Source organism: Camelina sativa, chromosome 8 (genome assembly GCF_000633955.1).
Source record: "Camelina sativa cultivar DH55 chromosome 8, Cs, whole genome shotgun sequence".
NCBI lineage: Eukaryota > Viridiplantae > Streptophyta > Magnoliopsida > Brassicales > Brassicaceae > Camelina > Camelina sativa.
Genome location: NC_025692.1, coordinates 23,154,916 through 23,177,199, shown reverse-complemented (window position 1 = coordinate 23,177,199; position 22,284 = coordinate 23,154,916). Strand labels below are relative to the sequence as shown.

Below are 22,284 nucleotides of genomic sequence, written 5' to 3'. Positions count from 1 at the left end.
CTAAAATGTTATTATTACACCAAAACAGTCCTTTTTAAGATACACAAATTGATATAAGTCACTATAATTTTGAAAATTTGTTGTTTGATGTAAAAGAAATTTCGTGATTTTTTTATATAAATAGTAGAGAAACCAATGTGATCATAATGTCAGGTTGATATTGGTCTAGGACTAAACCAACCTCTGATTCTTTTTATTTTTTTCAATAATACAATTACGAGGCTTAAGTTTAAACCAACTCATTAAACAGAGGGACTATGTACAATTTTTCTCTGTGGGATTTTAATCTAGTTGACTATTGTAGATTATTGTAGAACACCCAACTTTAAAAATGAAAAAAAAAGTTTTTAGGAGATTATTCACAGTTTGAACTTTGAACTTTGACTAGAAACCTATTGGTTATAAGGATTTTAAAACTTTTGTACAAATTGTCAAAATTTAAATCCGGATTATAATGACACCATCCATACGAATTAGAAAACTACAGGTGTCAATAATTTTAGCAAAATGGTCGTCGCCCAAACTACGAATAGGATCTAGTAAAAAAAACATAGAACTGGGCTTATGGGCTAAACTTTTAAGCCCATTAACTACAAACTTTTTATTAAAGGTCTTTGTTGGCCGTAAGAAAGTCAACTCTATCTCAACCGTGTCAGTTTTTTTCCCTGGCTCTAATATTTGGCGGGAACTAAATAATAAATAGTCTGACTATATAAAATACTAACATAACCGTTTTAAAATCCAACGAAAAAAAATACTACTTACAGTATTTTGCAATCTTTATATCTCTTATTAAATTAAAAAAAAAATCTGCAATTTTTCTCTGAATTTTTATTTTATCGATGAAAATTTTAATTAAGACATTTTTAAAAAGAGAAAAAAAGAGGAGATATTAAGAAAGAGAAGTGAGGGAGGAAGAAACAGAAGAAGTAGAAAGAGAAGGAGAATAGAGAGTCTTGAATGGTTGTAAGACTACATTATTGGGTGTTTGTGAACATGAAGTTGACCCATCTCCTCTCTCTATCATTTCGCCAATCTTCTTCACTCTCTCCTGCATAATACACACACACTAACTCACTCAGATACAAAAACAAAACTGAAACAAAGTTATCAAAACAGACAAAGCTTGATCCTTTTTTTGGTCCCTTTGAGGACCCAAGTAAGTCATCTAGTTTGATTGTAATCAGATTCTGTAGTGAGAAAAACAAAACAAAAATAACATTTTTACCAACATGTGAATGTGTCACGAGACTTCACAGCTGAAAAGCCTATAATTGAGTTGGTCTTTATTTTGTTTGGTCTAGTTTTGGGACATAAATAGACAACGTGCATTTATCTATGTTTCATGAATTTCCATATTCTTCACAATGTAGGTGTATGACACTGAGACACCAATTTTGTAAATGAAAGAGACTTTTTTGTGACTTTTACTTACCTTTTCAAGGTGTGAGAAGAAAGAAGTGAAGGAGAATTTGTCAAAGTGTAATGTGTTATGTTCTCCAGAAACAGAAAGAGCAACTGCAGCAGCAATCTCTGAAGCTCTATACTCCAAGAAGTCAATACCTGCCAACACACATCACATTATTTTCACAACCACCATCAATCATTTTCAACACAAAAGTCCACTAAACCCCATACTCCATAACCAAAACTGAGGTTTAGAAAACTAAATTCCAATGAAAAAGGATAAACCTTTCACCTTTGGTTGTGCTGGCTATCACTTGTAGTGATGTGGACAACAATCTGCTAGGTGGTTCTTGATCATAGTCATTGATCTTACTCAGGAAGTATCTAATGTAAGAGCAAGGCGTCACTGCTCTTAGCCTCCATCTCAATACGCTCAACACCAGAAGTTCCATTCTTTGGATTGAGATAGGCTCAAATACAAACATAGGATCTCCAACCTATCAATGCCATCATCATTACTAAAATGTTAACTTTGGTTTTTAAAACTACAAACTAGAGACAATGGGAGATTAACAGAACCTGCAGTTGTATTAACTCTGGAACAATGGTTTCCTCTATTTTGGCTGCCAATGACAAACAAGCCACAGCCAACAGCTGTACTGTCCAAGCTTTTCCACTCTACAGAAGAAACATAAAACCTTTTCAATCGATAACCAAAGGGCTATACAATCTTAAAAGCCAGGGATGATGATGAGTTTATATCTGACTTACAGGCAAGTCATGAACAGATAAGAAACGATCCAAGTAGTTAACTGCTAGACATATACACAATGGTCCAAATTTAAGCTCCTCACAAGCCTGTAAATAATAATCAAAAGACATAATCTTTTAGATCAAAAGATAAGGCAAAAGTCAAGTCTTTTTCAGATCAAAGTCATATCACATTATTTTTATTGACTTGGTAAGAATTGAGTCAATCAGCCAACCACCAGAAGAAGAGGAAGAAGAATAATTTTCTGACCTTCCAAATCCAATTAAGGGCTTGATTTCTGACAGTCAAATCCAGATCACCAGTTCTGAGTCTGTTGAGGTAATCATCTCTCGGAGAGTGTTGTCTCTCTTTCTGAATCATTTCTAGAATGATCTCTTCGCTCTCCGGAGGGAAACCCATCTGAAAAATCGAACTTGTGTCGACAAAATTGCTCTTCTTCTCATCATCAAAATTGATGGTCTCTGAAGATAGGAGGAGGAGATTTGGTTCTACAAATTCTGCCATTAACAATAGCGTCAAAATTGTTGCTTTTTCGATCTATACAAAATTTTACTGTTACAGGATTTGGAGGAACAAACCCAAAAAAAAAAAAAAAGGAATCGTTTTTATAGTATAGAGATATTGAACTGAAGAAAAAGATTTTGGTCTCTGTTTTTTATGGAATTTTTTTGTTTTCTTTTGTTTTTGCTGTTGTAGAATTTGCTTTGGGGTCAAAATAAATAAAGAAAGAAAGAAGAGCTTTTAATATTTGAGGAAGAGATGAAAAATGTGATTTTTTTTGTTTTGTTTTGGTAAGAGAGGAAATGTGAACAAAAGATGAAAATATGAGAAAATTCAAATCATACAGTATATCATCAAGGAAATAAATATTTTGTTCATAAGTAAAAAACTAATAAGGAAATTTTTTATGTGATTTGGGTCAATGGTTGATCTTTATTTCTTATAATTTGAATTTTTTGAGATTATTTTGTAATAACAACTAAGATATTCATTCTTGTATAGTCAGAAAAATACGACGAACCATATGCATTTTGTAAATTAAGATTTTTTAAATGAGTCTTGGATTACTTGTTGATAAATTTTATGTTTTTTGTTTTATGTAATGATTATTGCCAATTAAACTCTTTATTTCTTATAATTTGAGTTTTTGAGATTATTTTTGTTTAACAACTAAGATATTCGTTTTTTATAGTCAGAAAATACGACAAACCATATGCGTTTTATAAATTAAATTTTTCTAAATCAGCTTGGATTACTCGTCGATAAATTTTATGTTTTTTGTTTTATGTAATGATTACCGCCGGTTAAACCAATGACATTTGATGTAACTGTTTTTGCAAAGCTAAAGCCTAAAGCTATATAAACAACAAATATTGTTGGTGGACTTTGCAATTCAAAATATAATATGTAATTTGATTTTGGTAAATAACTAAATTATATTAAATTATTTCATATTTATAATACCAAAATATGATGAAAATAATGAACAAAAAGTACTAATTTACTTAGTAAGTTGCATTTTAAATTTTTTAGTAGGCTTATAAACAAGTACTCACAATCATATTTATACAATCATCAGAATCGTACCAAGTTCCAACCTTGGAGCTTGAGGCCACAATTTTTTTTTTTAATGCATATAAGGACTAAGGTTTATGTCATATCACATATGTAATCACTATAGATAGCATTAGACTCTTATCTCAAGTCTTTTCGGCTTTTCAATAGAAAATGCCATTTGCTGAACACTATTACATAATAGATTGAAAAGAACTGAAAAGGAATACTCGAAGAAAAGAACTGAAAACCAAAAATTGAAGATAAGAAATCCGTAGTTTCCTACAAAATAATACCACTACTTTATAAAAGCCATATACTAAATTCAAGATTTTGCATCTTTAAAATCATAGAAAAACTTTTTAAACATGACAAACTTTATATAATTTTGTAATGAACGTGGACTGGGATCACGTGTGAGCGAGCAACTTTGGTTTTAACAGTATCTTTCTCTGAAAAGATTGGTTGGAGAAAAGAAAAGTTGAAGCGCAATATATGAGAAAACTATTCTCTGTCTCAGAATTCGACCAAAGACTCTGTTATTTTATACTTAGTTTCATGCATGCAATGCAGACAAAGTGGTCCACGTACACTTTTGATGTTTTGCATCTCTTTGTGTAACGAGATTCGACTTCTTTTATGCGTGTGTGCATGTCTATGGTCGCACTCTTCCACAATTTATGTTGCACAAATTTCCTTGCTTTGACTGGATTTTTTTATCTACGCAAAAAGATTGACGTTTTTTTTAATTCACACCAACAACAGAAAAAAACTAAGATCAATAACTTAACCAGAGGAGAGAGTAGAGCTGTAGGAGGATCAATAACTTAACCAGAGTCATCTAAGGAGAAAGTGGTTTAAAGGCTTGAGCAGAGTCAGGAGACAATAAATATTAAGAGAAAAGAGGTTTAGTAGAGAAGATAAATCATCAAGCTGTGCACAATCATAATCATCATAAACACTTAAATAATTTTTCACATTGAGCAAAGGTTATGGGGATTTTGAGATCGATTTGGTGGTGGTGGAAACACTCTCCCCCCTTCCTCTAAATCCTCACTCCTCGTCCATCTGCTCCTAAACACAGAGAGTAGAAATAACTCAGCACACAATGTTTTGCGGTTATTTCAGTTATCATGTTGTTCGATGTCTCTATATGATGCATCTGATTACGGATATCAAGCCTGATTCGGATTTTTGATGAAAACTCTAATCACACTAAGATATAGTTTCTCAAAGTGAAGGACAAATAAAAGGGTATGTAGTAAAAACTCAAATTTTTTGAAAAAACATCGAGGTACACAGCATAAAGAGATGTGAGTACCTGCATATCGGAGGTCCAAAGGGTTAGGTTGTCCCTCAACAACTGCATTATGAGAGTGCTGTCTTTGTAGGATTCCTCTCCCAGTGTGTCGAGCTCAGCAATGGCTTCTTCGAAAGCCTACAATCGTGAATCCAGCATAAAAATTTAGAATTCCTCCACAATAATAAAAACTGCATTACTAAATCTCCTATACACAATAATAAACGGGAAGTTCTAGAAGCAACAGAATGTAACATCATTATAAGAGTATCTGATTCTTAAAAAGAAGAGGAATTTTGAAAAAGAAAGCTGATGTAAAACGAAGCACAATGGATCAAAGATCAGTTCTTTACCGAATAAAACAACTTAAAGAAAAACAAGGGTACAACAGACATAGTCAACCAATGGTCAGTCAATCCTGTTATTCAAAACATAAGCAACCTCATTCAAGGTGCCAAAGATTGGTTCTTCATCCAACAATACATCTTATTCTTAAAGAAAGAAAGAGGTAAGAAACATCAAGTAGTGGACTGAGACTAGTCAACCAGTGGTCAATTCGCTTAGTCAAAACATCAAGTAAGAAACATGAGAAAACTCAGGTCAATTGACTTGTATTTGTTAACATAAGAAGAGCAAACATCAAGCTAGAAAACAGGAGACAACTGTCTAGAGACAAACTCAAGTCAACGACTTATATACCATAGAGCAAAAAAAGGTACTCTAACTCGAGACTTAAGAAGTGAAACAAAGGAAACAAGAAGAGTAACCTGTTTAGCCATGTTACAAGCTTTGTCTGAAGAATTGAGAATCTCATAGTAGAACACTGAGAAATTCAAGGCCAGACCAAGCCTTATCGGATGAGTAGGCGCCATATCCGCAGCTGCGATATCCTTCAAAAGCATCACATCGCATCAATCTCCATCACAGTTTCAAAATCCAATAAATAAGTTAACATAGCAGTCTACTTTCTCAAAGATTAAAAAATAAGCATAGAAAGCTCAATTCCAGGCTATTTTTCTAGATCAGGAACTAATTACTAGATTTGGAATATATTACCATTACAAGAAAATCTTGAAAACAAACCTAAAAAATCAGATCAAATTCCAAATAAACAAACCAAACCTGAGCAGCTTTGTACGCGAGCATGGTATCTTCAGCAGCCGTTTTCCTCTCATCACCAGATTTGAACTCAGCCATGTAACGATGATAATCACCTTTCATCTTCAAGTAAAAAACCTTAGACTCACTCGCTCCAGCTGATGGGATCAGATGCGAGTCAAGGAGCTTAAGGATCCCAGAGCAGACGGACGAAAGCTCCGTCTCCACTTTAGATCTGTAGTCCTTGACGAGCGAGACGTGATCCTCGTTCTTCCTGCTCTCTTCCTTCTGCTCAATCGAGGACACGATCCTCCATGCGGCGCGTAGAGATCCGATCACGTTTTTGTAAGCGACCGAGAGGAGATTCCTCTCTTCGACGGTGAGCTCCTCGGCTGGAGTAGCGCCTGTGACTAGCTGTTCCATGAACTGAACCATCTCTTCGTAACGCTCCGCCTGCTCGGCGAGCTTCGCCATGTACACGTACTGGTCTCTGCCTAATGTCGCCGCCATTAGAGAGAGAAAGAGAGAGAGATTTTTTTTTTTTTTTTTTTGGGGAAATTTGAAGAAATTGGGAAAAAGAAAAGAGAGAAGAAGAATAAAGGGAAAGAGTCAGGTGGGCTATTTAACCCACGCGCGCGTGCGTGTCAGTTTTGATTATACGGCGTCGTTGGGCGCTGTAGGGTTTTGTAGAGTCAAGCGAGTGGAGTAATCTGGGGCGTGGGAATGTGGGGAGGGTTTTGAGTTTGTGATAAGAGCGAGTGAATGGACTATAATAATTTTTTAGTGTGAGTCAGCTTCTTGTCGCTTATAAAGTCAGAACTCAGGCTGGATTGCTGGGCCTTTATTACGCATGATATGGGCCTTTTGAAGTCCATTACGTTACTAGTTTTAAAAAAAAAATTATCAAGGCCAGGGGGTTAAAAAGTTTATAATGCGAAAACTTTTTCTTAAAGAGAAATAAACGAAGTAACGAACAATTATAATTTTTTTTTTTTTTATACTAATTAATATAGACATTAACATATTAATTACGCAATCATGTTTTTGATAGATATCTAAGAAAAAAAAAGTAAGAAAAGACAAATGTGTGAGTGATGATGGGCATTGGCTTTTATTGAAAAGTCCATGTGGTCAACGTGAGTCCTTTACAAATCCGAAACCTCGAAACATTTACAAAAAAGAAGAGGGGTTTGTTTTTTGTTTTGTTTGCATCGACGGTTGGGGGGAAACAAGCTCCGTCTAGGCCGGTATGGAAAGAGCTCGTCTTCTTTCGCCACGACAACAGTTTCACGCTAAAGCATTTAGTCTTTTTTTCCCTGTAACAAAATAAAAATCTCAACTTTTTTGCCTTTTTTTTTTTTTGGGCTTTAGTGAGAGAGAGAAGACGATCTTCATTGTTTTTTTTTCCCTCTCTTTACTACTCCATCCTTTTTTTTTTTTTTGGTTATGATAAAATTGATTGTCAAAGACCGATTCTTTTATTTCTTCTCCGTAATCGCAAGATTGACTTAGTTTGACAAAATCAAAAGATCATTTTGTTAACACTTGCGTCTCTCGTGGTCTTCCAAAAACCTTGTTTCTTCGCAGTGTAAGCTAAAAAGGACTTTGCTTTTCGTTTTAATATATAGCTGGTTTTTCAATTTTTTCTGCTTCTAATTTTGGCTTTCCTATGTCAATTACTGTGAAAGTTCATCATTTGGATTCTGTGGAAGATTGTTTTTTTTTTTTTTTTTAACTTCTCCAGAATTTTACCTTTGCTGCATTTGTTTCATGTATCTCTGCCATGATTGATTTGAGGCATTGTGTAAGATAGAATCGATTCATGGGTTTTTTTTGTTTTCCCATGCACTTTGATTGATGAATATATTTTTAAAATGCAATGATCTGCCTTTATTTAATCTTTTCAAATTGTTTAATTAACTTCAGATCAAAGCTTGAAGCTGCATAATAATGTTCAGGGAAAGTTTTCAAAAGAAAGGTTTACGAGAGGTATGTGAACCATTTTTTGCTAGCTTCGCTCTTTAAAAATACTCGCACTAGTAGTGTTTTGATGAGCTATATATAATGTTGACCCAGGAGGATGGTGCTTCGAGAGGAGCAAATACTAAGCGTGTTGTTCCTTCTGATTCGTTTGATGATGAGACATACTCACCTCATTCTGCAGATGGTTTGTCTGACTCATCATCGAGCGCTGAAGCTTCACATGTACTCTCTCTTCTGCCTCTCACAAGAAATTGTGATTCTTTACTGGTTATCTCCAATTTTACAATGACTCTGTCAAGCTGTTCCTACCTGATTAATTCGTTTGCAGGATGCAAAAAAGGAATGTGAAATTCCTCTGGTTGGAACTTTAGGAACGATAAAGAAGGAGACCTTTCCTTCCCGTTTTCCCACTTCCCATGCAAGGTGAGTGAGTTTTACAATATTCCTATCATGGTTTCTAATTCAATAATATTTCTCATTACCTTTTTCATTGAATGCAGTGAACAAGGTCCATGGTCTGCAATGATTTCCTATGAAGCTTGTGTAAGGCTATGCCTTCATTCATGGGAAACAGACAATGTCAGCGAGGCTTCATACTTCCTTAACAATGATTGCGCATTAATGCGACATGCATTTGGGTGAGACATCTTTTGGTGTATTTGTCTTGTTCTAAATCTTTATAGCAGTTGTTTAATGTTGAGAATCAAATATTTAGTTTGCAGAATTTCTTCCTTCACTCTGAAGAAGAACTACTGGGAAATAGACCTTCTAGCTTGGTTACTGAGACAACTGCTCCCAAATTTAAGAGAAGTGTTGGAAAAATTAAACTTCAGGGTATATATATCTGTTTATCTGTTTTCCATCCCATCTCATTTGCTCATATGATCTGAAGTGTGTAGTTCTACAGTTGGTAGGATCAAAATGGAATCAGATGGACAACCTTGTTGCAATATTTCATCACTAAAGCATGAAACTGTTCACCAGCACTTCGCGGAGCTGAATTCTACTTTGTCTTCTGGATGGAAAGCAGTGAAGAGAGTTCATGTCGCTCCTCGAGTTCCATTGAATGGTTCCCTTTCACGGAAAAGTTTGGAGTATATGCGCGCCTGTGCTCGCTACCTCAAACATGTCTCAAAAGTCCTTCAAAAAGAATTTGCTACATCTCACACCGGACCACGTTCTCTCAAAGCATTACAAGGTATATTTGGTTGCATTTTTACTGGTGTCATTACTGTTTTGTCTTCCTTTCTGAATGACATATCTATGAAATTCTTTTGTTGTCAGAACATTTTACGTGTTCATTAAGGCTGAAGAGCTCTGCCGAGGAGGATCAAGTTAAAACGCAACCTGGATCTGGAGAAACATTTGTCTTGTACGTTTCCTTGTACATTCATGATTTGCCTTTAGATTCCTTTTTCTTATAAAGCTGGATTTATAATACGGTTTCCCTTGTAGCTTACCAGATAGTATCGGTGATGATTTGATTGTTGAAGTTCGGGATTCCAACGGGAAGTTTTGTGGTCGTGTCTTAGCTTAACTAGCAGCTATAGTTGAGGAACCGGTGAGATATTTGTTAAGACTTAATTATGTTGTGTCCAGAAGATGATTTGGCTTAAAATATAAAGTTTAATTTGGCTGTTGTAGCAGAACGATCTTAAATGGTGGGCAATATATCATGAACCAGAACATGACCATATTGGGAGAATCCAACTTCATATAAACTACTCAAGCAGCTTGGATGAGAAAACTAAGGTACACGGTCTTTTTCCACATGAGAGCTTCTTTCAACCGTCTCTAATTGTATACTGACATACTTCCATTCATATTTAGTGTGGGTTGGTTGCAGAAACTTCAGCATATGACTTGGTCTTGGAAGTGGCTATGAAAGTTGAGCAATTTCATCGCCAAAATCTGTTGATCAAAGGGCCATGGTACTGGTTGCTAACTCAATTTGCAGCCTATTACGGTATTTCAGATGCATATACAAAATTAAGGTATGTAATTTACAGATTTTAAATTTGGTAACAAATTTTTTTTTCATGAACTTAAGTGATGTTATGCAATATTTCTCTTTGTTTTTGATTTGCAGATACCTTTCATATGTCATGGATGTCGCCTCGCCTACTAAGGACTGTCTTGATCTCATATATGATTTTCTGTCGCCTGTTTTAATGAAAGGCAATCACAAGGCTGTACTGAGTCATCAAGAGGTGTTTATGTTTGATCTGTGTTGTTCTTAATCAGTTCGGATCACGTTTTGCGATTCAAGTAGCTCATTTTTCCTTTTGCTGCATTGGACAGGATCGCTTGCTTAGGGAAATTAATGAACAAGTTCAGCAGATTCTTGCGTTGACATTCGAGAATTACAAATCTCTTGATGAATCTTCTTTTTCTGGAATCAAAGATGTTTTTGAGCCTCCTACAGGCATTCCAGCACCTGATATTGCGCCAGCTATCAAGCTTTATGGTCTTCTTAACGACATGTTGATCCCCGAGGCACAGCTAAGACTGTCCAGATACTTTCAGGTAAAATCAGACAGACACACACGGAACCTCTCTATCTTTCTCACTTGCCTCATGATTTATTTCGTTGCCTTCTTTCAGGCTGCTTCAAAGAAGAGGTCAAGAAGATACTTACTGGAAACAAACAATATACTTCTTAATCATACTGAGGATGCACAAGGCACTTCTCATCAGAGGATGAAGTCTTTAATTTTGAGCCTTAAGAACGAAATCTTAACTGATATAGCCATCCATAACTACAATGTACTCCCAAGGTTTGTCTAAGTTTCATATATACAGCATTAATATTACTAAATTAGTGTATCTCTCTTTTGATTCTCTCTGTAATCTCCAAAGCAGCTTTATAGACCTTCCAAAGATTTCGGCTGCAATATATAGTGTGGACCTATTCAAAAGACTGAAGGAATACCTTATCGCATGTCCCCCTCCTTCTCCATCGCCTCCTGTTGTCGACCTTATCATTACAACAGCTGACTTTGAAGCCGACCGCTCTGGCTGGAATATAGAGTAATATTTGCTCTTACAGTTACTTTTATCTGAGTACTTACGACTTTAAAATTTATCGTTTTAGACTTTTCTATTACTATAGCACTTTCATCTTCATGTTGGTAGTCCGATCAAAGGTGGTGTTACTGCCAAAGAGCTTTTCCATTCATATATTACTACTTGGATCGGAGAGAGAAAATGTTATCTATATGAATTCTGCAAGTCAGAAACGGTACTTAATTATCTTGCAACAACTTTTCTATAGTGCTGCTGAGACAAGAATGCATGTTAATGCCTTGACATCTGCAATTGGATACATTTTGATTTTTTTTTTTCAGGCAAAAGCATGTAGTGAGATTCAAGGCTTGACCTCTCCCTTTGTCGATGAGATGTATGAGTTACTCAACTCGACACTTGATGAGTATGATATCATCATCAGGCGTTGGCCAGAATATGGGGTCTCGTTGGAGAAAGTAAGTTGAACAATACAAAACTTGCAAAAAAGTTTTTGATTCTTTCATGGTCTCTTTACTAAACAATCACACGAATATAACCGCGTTGTGTATGATGAGTTTCTCCTTCTTCCATGTCTCAGAAGTCAGTAAATCTGTTAATCAAATACGACCAACTTATAAATGTTATCGTGTTTTCGTATGGAAAGGTTATAACGGATGTGGAGAGGGCTATTATTGAAGCGTTGGAGAAGCAGTTTTCCCGTAGTTTTGTCTCCGTTAAAGGAAAGCAAGGTATCTGCCCTGAAGTACGTCCAGAGATTGACACAAAAGGGCCAACTTAACCTCTACTCTGTTCCAAAAGAGGTATGTCTATACTTTTGTTTTAACTTAAAAGCTTTCATTTAGTTAGAACTAGTGTAAGAAAACTTTAATTAAACATATTGCAGCTTGGAGTTCTTCTAAATTCAGTGAAAAGAGTGCTTGACACATTACGGTCAAGTATGGAGAATCGATTCAAAGTATGGAACTCTTATCTCCCTGATAAAGAAAAGAGAGTTTTGGGAGAGCGGCTGAGCGAAGTGACAATACAGTTAAGAACCAGATTCAGAAGTTACATGCAAGCGCTCGTGGAGAAGCTTGCAGAGAATGTCGGTTACTCCTTTTTCTTTCTGAACTTGTTTCTGAGAATCTCTGTATTGTGCTTTCCTTGAGAAAATCTAACTTATGTAGCAGACGAGGATACAAAGCCACATGAGAATGAAGAACATCATCCAAGACTTGCAGGAAATAACAGCAGAACCAGACATTAGAAACAGAATGCAGTGTTTGAAAGATTTACTGGACAAGACAATTGATCACCTGCATTGTGTTTTGTCACTCGATCTGTTTGTCTTAATATGCAGAGGAATGTGGGACAGAATGGGACAGGTTAGTAAGGCAGACCGCATCACAAACCGTTGGTTTCTTGCACCATCATCATTAGTTTTCATTATTCTTATTCTGTTTTTTTTCTTTACAAAGGACGTGCTTCGGGTTTTGGAAGACAGGAACGACAATGTGACTTGGCACAAAGGCCTGAGAATCGCAGTTTCTGTAACTATCTCAACTCTTTCTTTATCACTGGGAAAAAAAACAGAAGAAAGATGTCTCTTGTTCTTATCTTGTTATTGTTATATGGTGTGATTTTGCAGATTTTAGATGAGATATTTGTGGCTCAAATGCAAAGCTTACTTGGAGATTCGTTAGAGGAAGAGAATTTGGAAGCACCGAGATCAATGATGGAGCTTCGGGCTATGCTTTTGTAAAGATTCAGCTAACTAGTAATTAGAAAGACAAACAGAGAAAAAAAAGAAAAAATAATAGGAAAAAGTTATAACAGTTAAGCATGGTGTAGTTAGATTAGCGAGGACTTGTTATGCATATGTTCATAGTTTTTTTTGGTTATATGCTTAATAGAATGATTACATATGCATAACACAAACTCAGGGATCATCGTATCGTGATCAGGTTTCATATTGAAATGAATCAAAATTGATAAGGAGTTGCTGAATAAAAAGGGCGGGAAATTTTCTTATTAAAAAAAAAAATTCGTCGCCTGAGAGATTCGAACTCTCGCGGGGAGACCCCATGTACTTAGCAGGCACACGCCTTAACCACTCGGCCAAAGCGACTTTCTTGTACTTTAAAGGATATTAAAATACTTAAATTGAGTTTGTACTAGAGCAAGCTTACTCGCATACGCATACACTACTGTCTGTTGCGCGCGTGGGGTATGCGTTGTGTTGTGGTTGTGGAAAAGAGAGAAACCACTTGCGCTTTGTTTCGATTGGTCTGGTTTCTTCTTCTTCTTCTTCTCGCCGCAGGAGGAAGAAAAAATGATCTGTTCATCGCAGCTCTCACAGCCAATGAATGGCCTCAAAGACATTGTTGAGAAGCGAAATTTTAAGGTTTTTAGCTCATCCTTGTCTCAGTTTTTACTGTCTTTTTCGATCATCATGTTTTCGATTCAATTGATCTTTGTTACCTAATGGGTTTCTCTAATTGTATAATATGCGCCTTGTAATTTGGTAAAGCATACAAAATTTGGATTAAAAAATATGTGAATCATTAAACATCTAGTGAATTGCTAAACTTGGTGAAGTGTGTGTCACAACTCACAGGCATGGCTCTTAGATCAGTATGGAGTCCTTCATGATGGCAAAAAGCCGTACCCGGGTGCGATATCGACATGTACGTTCTCGTCTCTTCTATTGGGGTTTTACATTTTGTAGTTGCTATAAAAACCAATTCTTTCACTGTTCAATGTTTAGGTAGGACTTTGGATTCAGTGTTGACTATATTTGATATAGTCCAAATAAGTTGTGAAACCGATCATTATGCTTTGAGATGTTCCTTTATTGTTAGTTTTCTTACAGATTTATTCGCGTAATGACTGATGTAACTTTTGTTTACTTGGAGTTACAGTGAAGAATCTTGCAACAGCAGGTGCCAAAATTGTGATCATTAGTAATTCCTCTAGACGTGCTTCAACTACTATGGAGAAGTTGAAAGGCCTTGGCTTTGATCCTTCTTTCTTCACCGGAGCTATAACAAGTGGTGAACTAACCCATCAATCTTTGCAAAGGTTATTTACAAAACAACTTCTTCTTCGGAATATAGATGCTATTTAATACTTTGTTCAACTTACTGATTAATGTATGTTGCAGGAGAGATGATCCTTGGTTCGCTGCACTAGGAAGGAGTTGCATTCACATGACTTGGAATGACCGAGGAGCAATCTCTTTAGAGGTTACTTTTCATCTTGTATTTGGTTTCTTACTGATTTATCAATGAAGGTTTAGTAGTAGGTATATGATGTAGTTTTTGTTTCAGGGTCTAGGTTTAAATGTTGTGGAGAATGTAGACGAAGCTGACTTTGTTTTAGCTCACGGCACTGAAGCCTTAGGACTTCCTTCTGGCAGTGTATCTCCAATGCCTCTTGACGAACTTGAGAAGATTTTGGAGAAATCTGCAGCTCGAGGACTCCCCATGATCGTTGCCAATCCAGATTACGTGACTGTCGAAGCAAATGTTTTTCATATCATGCCAGGTACATATACTTACATCTCTGAAACTATCCAATTATGATGGTATAAAGAAGCATATAAACATTCTCTCATTCATGATTTATACAGGTACACTAGCTTCCAAGTATGAAGAACTCGGGGGAGAAGTGAAGTGGATGGGAAAACCTTATAAGGTTTGAATATTTAACTATCAAGTATCAACTTACTACTTTGTGTCTGTATAATGGTTTGTTGACTGTTTGTATTTCGCAGATGATCTATGAGTCTGCTATGGCAATCGCAGGAGTTGTCAATCCATCCGAGGCTATCGCAGTAGGAGATTCGCTACATCATGATATAAAGGGAGCAAATATTTCAGGGATTGAATCAATTTTCATCACTGGAGGGATTCATGGTAATGAGCTTGGTCTCACTTCGTTTGATGAAGTTGCAAATCTGGACTCAGTCAAGACCCTTACGGCTAAACACAGCGCATTCCCAGCTTATGTATTATCAGCCTTTAAATGGTAGTTTTCATGTACAAATCATATTATTGATTCTTGATCAACATTTTGCCTAACACTTGAGAGAGTAATTTTGAAAACTCACTTGCTGTGAATATAACACTTATTGCTGTGTGAATGAGAGTAAGATACAAAATGAAGTTACATATTACACAAATGAATCTGGAGCTTAAAGGTTAGCATAAATGCGCCGAATTTGCCCAGCCATTAACCTCACAAGAAAGAATAAATACACAAGGAATCTCCGTTGCTGGATAATATCACTGCAAGATCTCTATGCCATTTCACGACTTAAGTATCTTAATCCAGTTCACTAACAAGGTCCCTAAGAGAGGGAACCTTGATGGCCAGAGTTTTGTAGAGTCTAGAGTAGCGAGCTCTTGTGCCATCAGCTGTTTTAGCTAAAGCCAGCAAACTTAGAGCTTCGGGTAATTGCGCAAACATTTGTTTCATTTCCTCTAAGCTCATGTTTACTAGAACAGAAGGTCTTGGGACAACTCTGACAATTTCCCCTCCTTTGGGCTCTTGAACTCGTGCGTCAGCCTTGATCACGAGCTCTGAGTTGGTGTTGCCTCCACATTTTATGATGAATGGGGCTGATGAACCTGTGTTGAATTGCAAAACATTCCACTGAGATACATCAGTATCACCTGAGGATATTGATTCTAATGAGGGTCTCCGGTCGTGTGATCGTTCCAGAAGATTATTATCCTCTTGTTCAGGAATCGTCTGCGGTCAAGAGAAACAAGTTAGTTTGTTCGATATCTAATCCGGATATCAACATTATATCAGGTAGAGTTCTTTCTGTCTATGGTAGGTTCATGGAGATAAAAGGTACCTCGACCAACTGGTGTGCTGTAGCAATTTCTCTTTGTGCACATGGATGATCGATATCAAGAAGAGAAGGCATTCGCTCAGTGAGTTCATCAAGGGCCTCAAGTAATGCTTTCTTCTTGCTTTTACTCAAAACATGGACAGATGCTTGTCTTGTAATTTCCTGCAAGATGCAAATTAAGTTATTGACCAAAAATTAACCAAAAACAAAGATCAATTATGAAGCAACATGGTCATAGATGGAGGTATAAATACCTTGACTTGCTTCAAAATGCCATCCAGAGAAATGAGAGATGCTAATCTTGAGTCTTCAGCTGCCGTCGAAGGGTTTGGAACAGGAGAACTGCCTTCTTCCAGGTTAAGCAAAGCTGCATCGCTTCTCATTTGTTGTAAAATCTGAAAAAGAAAGCAAAACAAAAGTCAGAGCACAAGAACGTTTTAATTAAAAATTAAAGCAACCCAGAACTATGTCATTTATTTTCAGGCACGGTGGTGTACCTTTCTTCTTTTGTGGTCAACAGACTCGAGAGCTGATCGAAGCTTAGCCACTTGACCAGCATCTTCTGCCTCTTCTGCCGCCAAGGTGCCAGCAATATCCTATTGTACGGTTCCATATTAGTCATCATTCCAGAATCCATACTAATTATTCAGACTAAAACCTTAGACCTCAAAAGTAGGCAGACACAGAATCAGCTACTTAAAGACATCTTTTATTTCAAACCACTGGGAATGTCTATCTCCTAATTCCACTGAGACTATCTTTTTTAACCAATGACATCGCATACCTTCATGTGCTGCATTTGAGAAGTATAGACACGTTTTGCATACTCAGACAGAAGCTGCCCGAGAGCATCTGTGTGAGGTGACACCGCAGCCCCTAGTCCAGCCATCCAGCCATCCATAATTGCCGTGGAAAGAAGCTCTAGTTGGCCACCAGTTCCTCCCGAGACATCATCTGCGGTCACGGAAAGAAACTCAAAATGTTCTGCAAGCCATAACCGAATCTGTCGCTGCAGTTCACCAGCCGGAGTGTGAACAAATAATGCAGCCAAGGCTTTGTTCCCAATAGCAAAGCTTTTGGCTTCATCTTGCATTTCCCGCAGCTTAACTCCAGTAACTTGCTGCCTCCCAGTATCCTAGATGATTACACTCAAGAGCATAAGTGTCTCTTAGGTAGACTCGAGCATCTTTGAGAATCAACTGCACTTCCAAGGTAAATTTTACCTGTTCAAGTCCACGCATTCTTGACACCACAGATGCCAACTTGTTTTTCCTTTCTGCTTTTATATTTACTTTAAAGCCATGGATCTGCGTATCAAGATATCGAACTGGGGATCTACCTGGGCTGCTACCCCTGCTAGTGCTTTTACTTCTACCAGTATTAGGCTTCTCAAGAAAGCACTCGACAGGAGAGACCTAAATAAAGAGGATAGGTTTAATTTTTCCAGGGGAGATAAAATAGTCATACAAGCCAAGGCCAAAGCTAAAATAAAAATCAGCTACGAGTCGTCTGCCTATGCTCACCCTGATAGACTGAAGCTCAGGTGATCGCGCCAGTAAGGACCTTATGTATAATATCCTAACTCGGGAAACAAGCATGGTATCCATTACTCTTCTTGGTTCCATTTTACTAATAAATGAAAAGACAGAATCTCTGATCTCAGCAAGGATTTCATGCTCTCTGGAAGCACCAGCCTTGATAACAGCTGCCAAAACCTGCAAGTCAATAATAAGAAAAACGCTTCCCAAAATAAGGTGATACCCAGAGTCCACCATAACCTTCACTATCCAAATAATGATACAAGGTAGGTGTCATTTCAAATAAGTATACCACTGAACTGGCTAAAACGATAATAAAACAACTAGCTATTAACCAAGTACCAGCATTAGTAGCTTGTTTGCACCGTCAGCAATGGCAGCAAGACCTTCATATTCTTCAGGGTCAAAGTCGTTCAATGCAGCCGTCAAGTATTCTCCAGCTGGCGTGGTCTTAACTATATCAGAGCCAGATTTTACTACAGTAATTGCTCCGTCATTCTTATTTGATCTGGATGGTATAGCAACAGCTTCTTCCGAAAATGCTTCTCCCCTACTATTTCTCTCGGAGACAGAAAATTACATTTAGTCAATAAATTGAAAAATACAGAATAAGAAATCAAGTGTTCAAACGGATCACGAAGTCACCTGTGAACATTGGCAGGCTGATTGTTTGGTGAGGCTTTTGATGAGGGACTCAATCCCTAAAATAAAAAATGAATACGAAAGTTTTTTAAATGGAGTGCAGGGAGCAAGGAATTCTCTACGTGCATAGTGTTGAACATACAATAGCAACATTCAAAAAAAAAGAACATACAATAGCAATTAATAAAGAACAGATGTAATTTTTCTCCCAAAGCTATAAGAGAGCAGTGAGGGAGATACGATACTGAAGCATGCTTAATTCAGCATAATGATACGTGCTCTAGTTTAGGTGTCTTGGTTTATTGGTTTAATTATAGTTCCTTTTAATATTTCCTTTTAAACATTAGGATTAGGGTGATGATTTAAGTTGTATGAAAACCCATATAAGGTTCTCTATTGATTAATAAGAGGGGAAGCCCCAAGAATTAACCTTAATCTCTAAGAGAGAATTAGGGTTATGAGGGAGCTAAGCTTTCAATCGTTTCTTAGTTCTCAAGCAAATAGTTGGCTCATAACACATAACTGCACAAGAGAAAAGAACTACCTGGGTGGAAACAGCCATTGATCTTTCTGTTAATCTGTCAAACAACTTTTCGTTTTCTTCATGCAATCTCTGCAAAAAACATTATTCTCATCAGATAAATGAACTAGTGCAAATATGAACGCTTCAGCCAGAGGGAAAAAAACTCCACCAATCATAATATGTTCAAGAGTAAGACAAAGCAGAACCTCAATTAGTGCATCACGTTTTTTCAGTTCGTCCTCAAGTTTCTTGGTAACAGAAGAATCAGTTGTGGTGTCAGCTGCTTTTGGTATTGAAGAAGATTGTAAGGCATCTCCTGTTCTTGTTGCGTTGGATTTAACGGCTTCACCTACTTGTGATTCCAAGTCTATAATTTTGGCCTGAATCAAAATCAAATAAGATACAGGAGAACGATATGACTACCATGTGCAGAGAAGTCAACAAATCCAAAACTCAATTGCATTGCATAGATCTTAAACTTTAGAGAGTAGCTACTTATATTCGTGGAGCACCAACCTGGAGATTTTGAATGGTGGAATCTTGTTGTTGCATTTGCAGCTTCTGTTCCTGATCCAACTGTAAAAATTGAGCTATTTGATTTCTTAACTGAGAATTCTGCTCCTTCTCTAGTCTATGTTTGTCTACAAGCATAGTATTCTCTGACTGCATCAAGTACAAGACGGATAATGAGCAACAAAAAAAAGGTTATAAAGAATTGCAGAGAATTCAAACAAGAAGAACCCAGGTGAAGCTGATAACCTTCAAATCTGATTGCAATGTAAATGAAACTTTCCACGCCCTCTGCACTTCACTGTAGAGCAATACACACTGGTCATTTGCATCTTTAAGTGCTTGTTTTAAGCCCACAACCTCTTGTTTCAGATTCTGATTTTCTCTCTCTTTCTCCAACAGCTCCTTCCGAGCATCACTTGCCTGCAGGACAAAAGGTTATCTATGTTGTAGCAAAAAGTATCTCTTGAAACAGGACAAGCTAGTACAGTGTAATTTTATTTTATTATTCTGTTCTCTAGAAATTGGGAGCTAGAAGTGGGAGAGATAGAACGAACAGATCAATCAAGCCAAATCCTGAATTGCACCATCTGACGTCTGTATTCTCGTTTCTTAACTGTTTCTCTTTTTCACTTTCACTTACCACATCTCTCCATTTCTTGATTGTATCTCGATTTCCAAGACTTGGTATAGTATTCCTAGCTCTAGCAGCATAACTGAGAGATGCTATTGTTTCAGACAAGTTTTGTGCACTCGGACAGATGTTAACAATCATCAACGTTTTGGAGCTTCCCCCTACACATCAGGATATTGCATCTCAGTTACACAGAGCTTCAAAAAATGGTGGAAAACCCTTAAACAAAGAAAAGATTGAGATTGAAATAAGAGGATAAGATGCATGTATTGAAAAGAAGATAATTTTACCTAGTGAATCTGCAAGTATTCTTGTAAGCATTGAATTCTCATAGGGAATTGAATCCTTTTCTGACGTCAATGAGGATAAAACATCTCCCAACCTATAGAACCAGAAATATATGCAGTAAGTTAACAGAATAAATTATTGCATTGAAGCCTACACATGGAAAACTTTGTCAGACCTTTACATGATAAAGATGCAGACGTTATATAGCTTACTGTTAAAGAGGAGTGAATAAAAAAGAGAAAAAAATCTGACATACGTTGAAACCGAATTCATGACATGCAACAGATCAGTGACATGGTCTCCACTGTCATCTTCCACGGTTAAACCTTCACTTCCAGCCATGTCAACTAGAGAAAGCTTACTATATATGTTTTCTCCAGTAATCGTGTTACTATAGTATATGTGTATTGTGACAATCCTGCCAAGAGAGAAGCCATCCATTAAAGACATATGAATAGAGAACCTTAGCAGAGAATTATCTCAATATAACCAAAAGAGGAACATTTCAAGAACAAAATAAAACATACAGATGGGTCACGTTAAATTTTGCTTTATCATTGCCCCGGTTCTGAAATGCAGATTTTAAGACTCTTAAGAACTCCAGAGGATTATCAACTTTTTCCTGTCTGAGCTCTATAACAGATTCGTCTAAACCCATGGTTATCTTCGGCAAGTTGCTCTGACTGTCCAAAAGTAGATCTCTGATCTGAAAATTAAAGTTGCTGAATTAGAAGTTTCAGATTTCATTACAGAACCATCTTGGCAATACAACATAGGCCAAAAGTATTAGTACTCCGGACACAACTGGAGCACCTGTTCATTATAGATCTCAAACACTGAAAGAGAGAAACTGAATCGAGATGTGGAAGTTGAATCAGAATTGGCTAGGTCGAAAAGTTCCTCAAAACAACGTGCATATAGACCACGGTCTTGATTCGAACCTTCCTGCGAAACAACAGCCAATAAAGTTGATTCAACGAAGAGCCATAGGGAGATAACAAATCACTGTGAAAATAGACAGCAACAGAATTCCATTGATATAGGTGCTCAACAATATGTGACATATTTGTAAACTTTTAGAGGAAAAGGAAAAGAATGGTAACCAAGGTGTATGTTTTCCCTGCACAAGTTTGTCCGTAGGCAAACATGGAGACGTTAGATCCATCCAGTGCAGATTGAACAAAAGGTTGGACATCGCTGAACAGGGCAGCTGAGGAAAAATTACAGTATAAGTACAGAGATCGCATTGTTGCAGCTTTTGTAGATTGAAACCAGAAAGAGCTCATGACAAAAGGAGAGACTACATTTACAACGAACTATGGTACTCACCTTGTCCAACATGAGGTCCATAAACCCGGTCAAACTCAAAGTCCTTCTTGGGATTGGACAGAGTATCATCATTAGTATTTACACATATGGTGCAATCCCCAGGGAACTCTATAATAGAAGGACCTTCATCCTCAAACAATGGCCTAGCACGGCAAAATACCTTTATATTCCCTGAATTACGAAAAACAATTCCACATTAATCAACAGGCTGCAGAGAACTATCAAGAACATCTGTGAACCTATCTATACCCAAAGAAAGATTATAAATTTAGAAAGACTCATGACATTGGTTAAGGAAGCTTGGTACCTTTGGCTGTTAACAAGTCATTGAACAGTCTTTTCTTCTCATTGATAAGTGGAGATATCCTAGCCTCAGTCTCAAGGACAAATTGATCTGTGGTGGTTTATGTAGATAAAAATAAATACAACACACTACCAAATATCCCAACACACTTACATAGACTTCTAACAAACCTCGTGCGGTGTAAAACACTGGTGAAACACAAAACTTACCCAATTTACGACTTTTCTCAGCGAGAACACCTAAATAACGGGTAACCCTATCAAGCTTTGCATTAGAATACTCCTGCAGATCAGTAGCTTCTTGTCTCAACTCCAAGTAATCTTCTTTTGCAAGCTGTTCAACCAAGTCACATACTTTTCTTAATAAGCAATGGCTTCAACACTAAATCTTCCATCAAATCCCACAAATATATGATGATATAACATCTACAGACTCAACTTACACTTACTAACTCAACCCAAAACCCAATCCAAGTATACTATGGAGTGAAAAAAAAGGAAGTGACAAATGTAATCACCTTAACTTTATCCTTTAA

At 36.9% G+C, this 22,284-nt stretch overlaps 4 protein-coding genes, 1 non-coding gene and 1 pseudogene across 7 annotated transcripts in view; 2 read left to right on the top strand and 4 right to left on the bottom strand.

The window, feature by feature from the left end:
* Positions 862 to 4,654, bottom strand: LOC104708055 (cyclin-D4-2-like). Of its 2 annotated transcripts, XM_010424541.2 has the most exons (8): positions 4,566 to 4,654; positions 4,325 to 4,453; positions 2,429 to 2,676; positions 2,179 to 2,265; positions 1,987 to 2,085; positions 1,700 to 1,904; positions 1,436 to 1,563; positions 862 to 1,051 (listed from the first exon to the last, which is right to left on the bottom strand). In XM_010424541.2, exons 3-8 carry the CDS (start codon positions 2,576 to 2,578, stop codon positions 893 to 895), a joined length of 828 nt encoding a protein of 275 aa, XP_010422843.1. In that variant the 5' UTR covers positions 2,579 to 2,676; positions 4,325 to 4,453; positions 4,566 to 4,654; the 3' UTR covers positions 862 to 892. The 2 variants fall into 2 exon arrangements, with proteins under 2 accessions (XP_010422843.1, XP_010422842.1); XM_010424540.2 differs by lacking the exons at positions 4,325 to 4,453; positions 4,566 to 4,654 and having other exon boundaries at positions 2,429 to 2,937.
* Positions 4,557 to 6,696, bottom strand: LOC104708054 (14-3-3-like protein GF14 lambda). Of its 2 annotated transcripts, none has more exons than XM_010424539.2 (4): positions 6,156 to 6,696; positions 5,801 to 5,923; positions 5,055 to 5,171; positions 4,557 to 4,801 (listed from the first exon to the last, which is right to left on the bottom strand). In XM_010424539.2, exons 1-4 carry the CDS (start codon positions 6,639 to 6,641, stop codon positions 4,787 to 4,789), a joined length of 741 nt encoding a protein of 246 aa, XP_010422841.1. In that variant the 5' UTR covers positions 6,642 to 6,696; the 3' UTR covers positions 4,557 to 4,786. The 2 variants fall into 2 exon arrangements, with proteins under 2 accessions (XP_010422841.1, XP_010422840.1); XM_010424538.2 differs by having other exon boundaries at positions 4,576 to 4,807.
* On the top strand, positions 7,510 to 13,124 carry LOC104708053 (annotated as a pseudogene).
* On the bottom strand, positions 13,167 to 13,248 carry TRNAS-GCU. The gene has a single exon. It is a non-coding gene; the product is annotated as a tRNA-Ser (tRNA).
* On the top strand, positions 13,360 to 15,250 carry LOC104708052. Its single transcript, XM_010424537.1, has 7 exons — positions 13,360 to 13,524; positions 13,738 to 13,807; positions 14,042 to 14,201; positions 14,284 to 14,365; positions 14,450 to 14,666; positions 14,752 to 14,816; positions 14,896 to 15,250. The coding sequence occupies exons 1-7, from the start codon at positions 13,453 to 13,455 to the stop codon at positions 15,151 to 15,153; spliced, it is 924 nt and encodes a 307-aa protein (XP_010422839.1). The 5' UTR covers positions 13,360 to 13,452; the 3' UTR covers positions 15,154 to 15,250.
* LOC104709851 (kinesin-like protein KIN-14A) overlaps positions 15,232 to 22,284 on the bottom strand; it is an 8,244-nt gene continuing 1,191 nt past the window's right edge. The window contains exons 2-24 of the mRNA XM_010426401.1: positions 22,267 to 22,278; positions 21,959 to 22,082; positions 21,753 to 21,839; positions 21,446 to 21,616; positions 21,220 to 21,326; positions 20,930 to 21,061; positions 20,644 to 20,822; positions 20,373 to 20,534; positions 20,119 to 20,210; positions 19,838 to 19,989; positions 19,444 to 19,617; positions 19,201 to 19,347; positions 18,891 to 19,064; positions 18,706 to 18,774; positions 18,165 to 18,220; positions 17,862 to 18,069; positions 17,505 to 17,696; positions 17,205 to 17,396; positions 16,766 to 17,116; positions 16,479 to 16,577; positions 16,236 to 16,376; positions 15,985 to 16,143; positions 15,232 to 15,875 (exon numbers count right to left, since the gene is read on the bottom strand). Coding sequence (XP_010424703.1) covers positions 15,447 to 15,875; positions 15,985 to 16,143; positions 16,236 to 16,376; positions 16,479 to 16,577; positions 16,766 to 17,116; positions 17,205 to 17,396; positions 17,505 to 17,696; positions 17,862 to 18,069; positions 18,165 to 18,220; positions 18,706 to 18,774; positions 18,891 to 19,064; positions 19,201 to 19,347; positions 19,444 to 19,617; positions 19,838 to 19,989; positions 20,119 to 20,210; positions 20,373 to 20,534; positions 20,644 to 20,822; positions 20,930 to 21,061; positions 21,220 to 21,326; positions 21,446 to 21,616; positions 21,753 to 21,839; positions 21,959 to 22,082; positions 22,267 to 22,278 — 3,609 coding nt within the window. The 3' untranslated portion in view covers positions 15,232 to 15,446. The remainder of the gene's footprint in view (positions 15,876 to 15,984; positions 16,144 to 16,235; positions 16,377 to 16,478; positions 16,578 to 16,765; positions 17,117 to 17,204; positions 17,397 to 17,504; positions 17,697 to 17,861; positions 18,070 to 18,164; positions 18,221 to 18,705; positions 18,775 to 18,890; positions 19,065 to 19,200; positions 19,348 to 19,443; positions 19,618 to 19,837; positions 19,990 to 20,118; positions 20,211 to 20,372; positions 20,535 to 20,643; positions 20,823 to 20,929; positions 21,062 to 21,219; positions 21,327 to 21,445; positions 21,617 to 21,752; positions 21,840 to 21,958; positions 22,083 to 22,266; positions 22,279 to 22,284) is intronic.

Excerpts from the sequence above, each read along its gene's own strand:
- LOC104708055 (XM_010424540.2), bottom strand. The coding sequence starts at position 2,683 with ATGGCAGAATTTGTAGAACCAAATCTCCTCCTCCTATCTTCAGAGACC. Across the intron at positions 2,266-2,428 it reads CCCTTAATTGGATTTGGAAG|GCTTGTGAGGAGCTTAAATT; the intron begins GTCAGAAAATTA and ends TATTATTTACAG. Across the intron at positions 1,905-1,986 it reads CAGAGTTAATACAACTGCAG|GTTGGAGATCCTATGTTTGT; the intron begins GTTCTGTTAATC and ends TGGCATTGATAG.
- LOC104708054 (XM_010424538.2), bottom strand. The coding sequence starts at position 6,641 with ATGGCGGCGACATTAGGCAGAGACCAGTACGTGTACATGGCGAAGCTC. Across the intron at positions 5,172-5,800 it reads CTTGTAACATGGCTAAACAG|GCTTTCGAAGAAGCCATTGC; the intron begins GTTACTCTTCTT and ends TCACGATTGTAG. Across the intron at positions 4,808-5,054 it reads TTTGGACCTCCGATATGCAG|GAGCAGATGGACGAGGAGTG; the intron begins GTACTCACATCT and ends CTCTGTGTTTAG.
- LOC104708052 (XM_010424537.1), top strand. The coding sequence starts at position 13,453 with ATGATCTGTTCATCGCAGCTCTCACAGCCAATGAATGGCCTCAAAGAC. Across the intron at positions 14,366-14,449 it reads GAGGAGCAATCTCTTTAGAG|GGTCTAGGTTTAAATGTTGT; the intron begins GTTACTTTTCAT and ends TTTTTGTTTCAG. Across the intron at positions 14,817-14,895 it reads GGATGGGAAAACCTTATAAG|ATGATCTATGAGTCTGCTAT; the intron begins GTTTGAATATTT and ends TGTATTTCGCAG.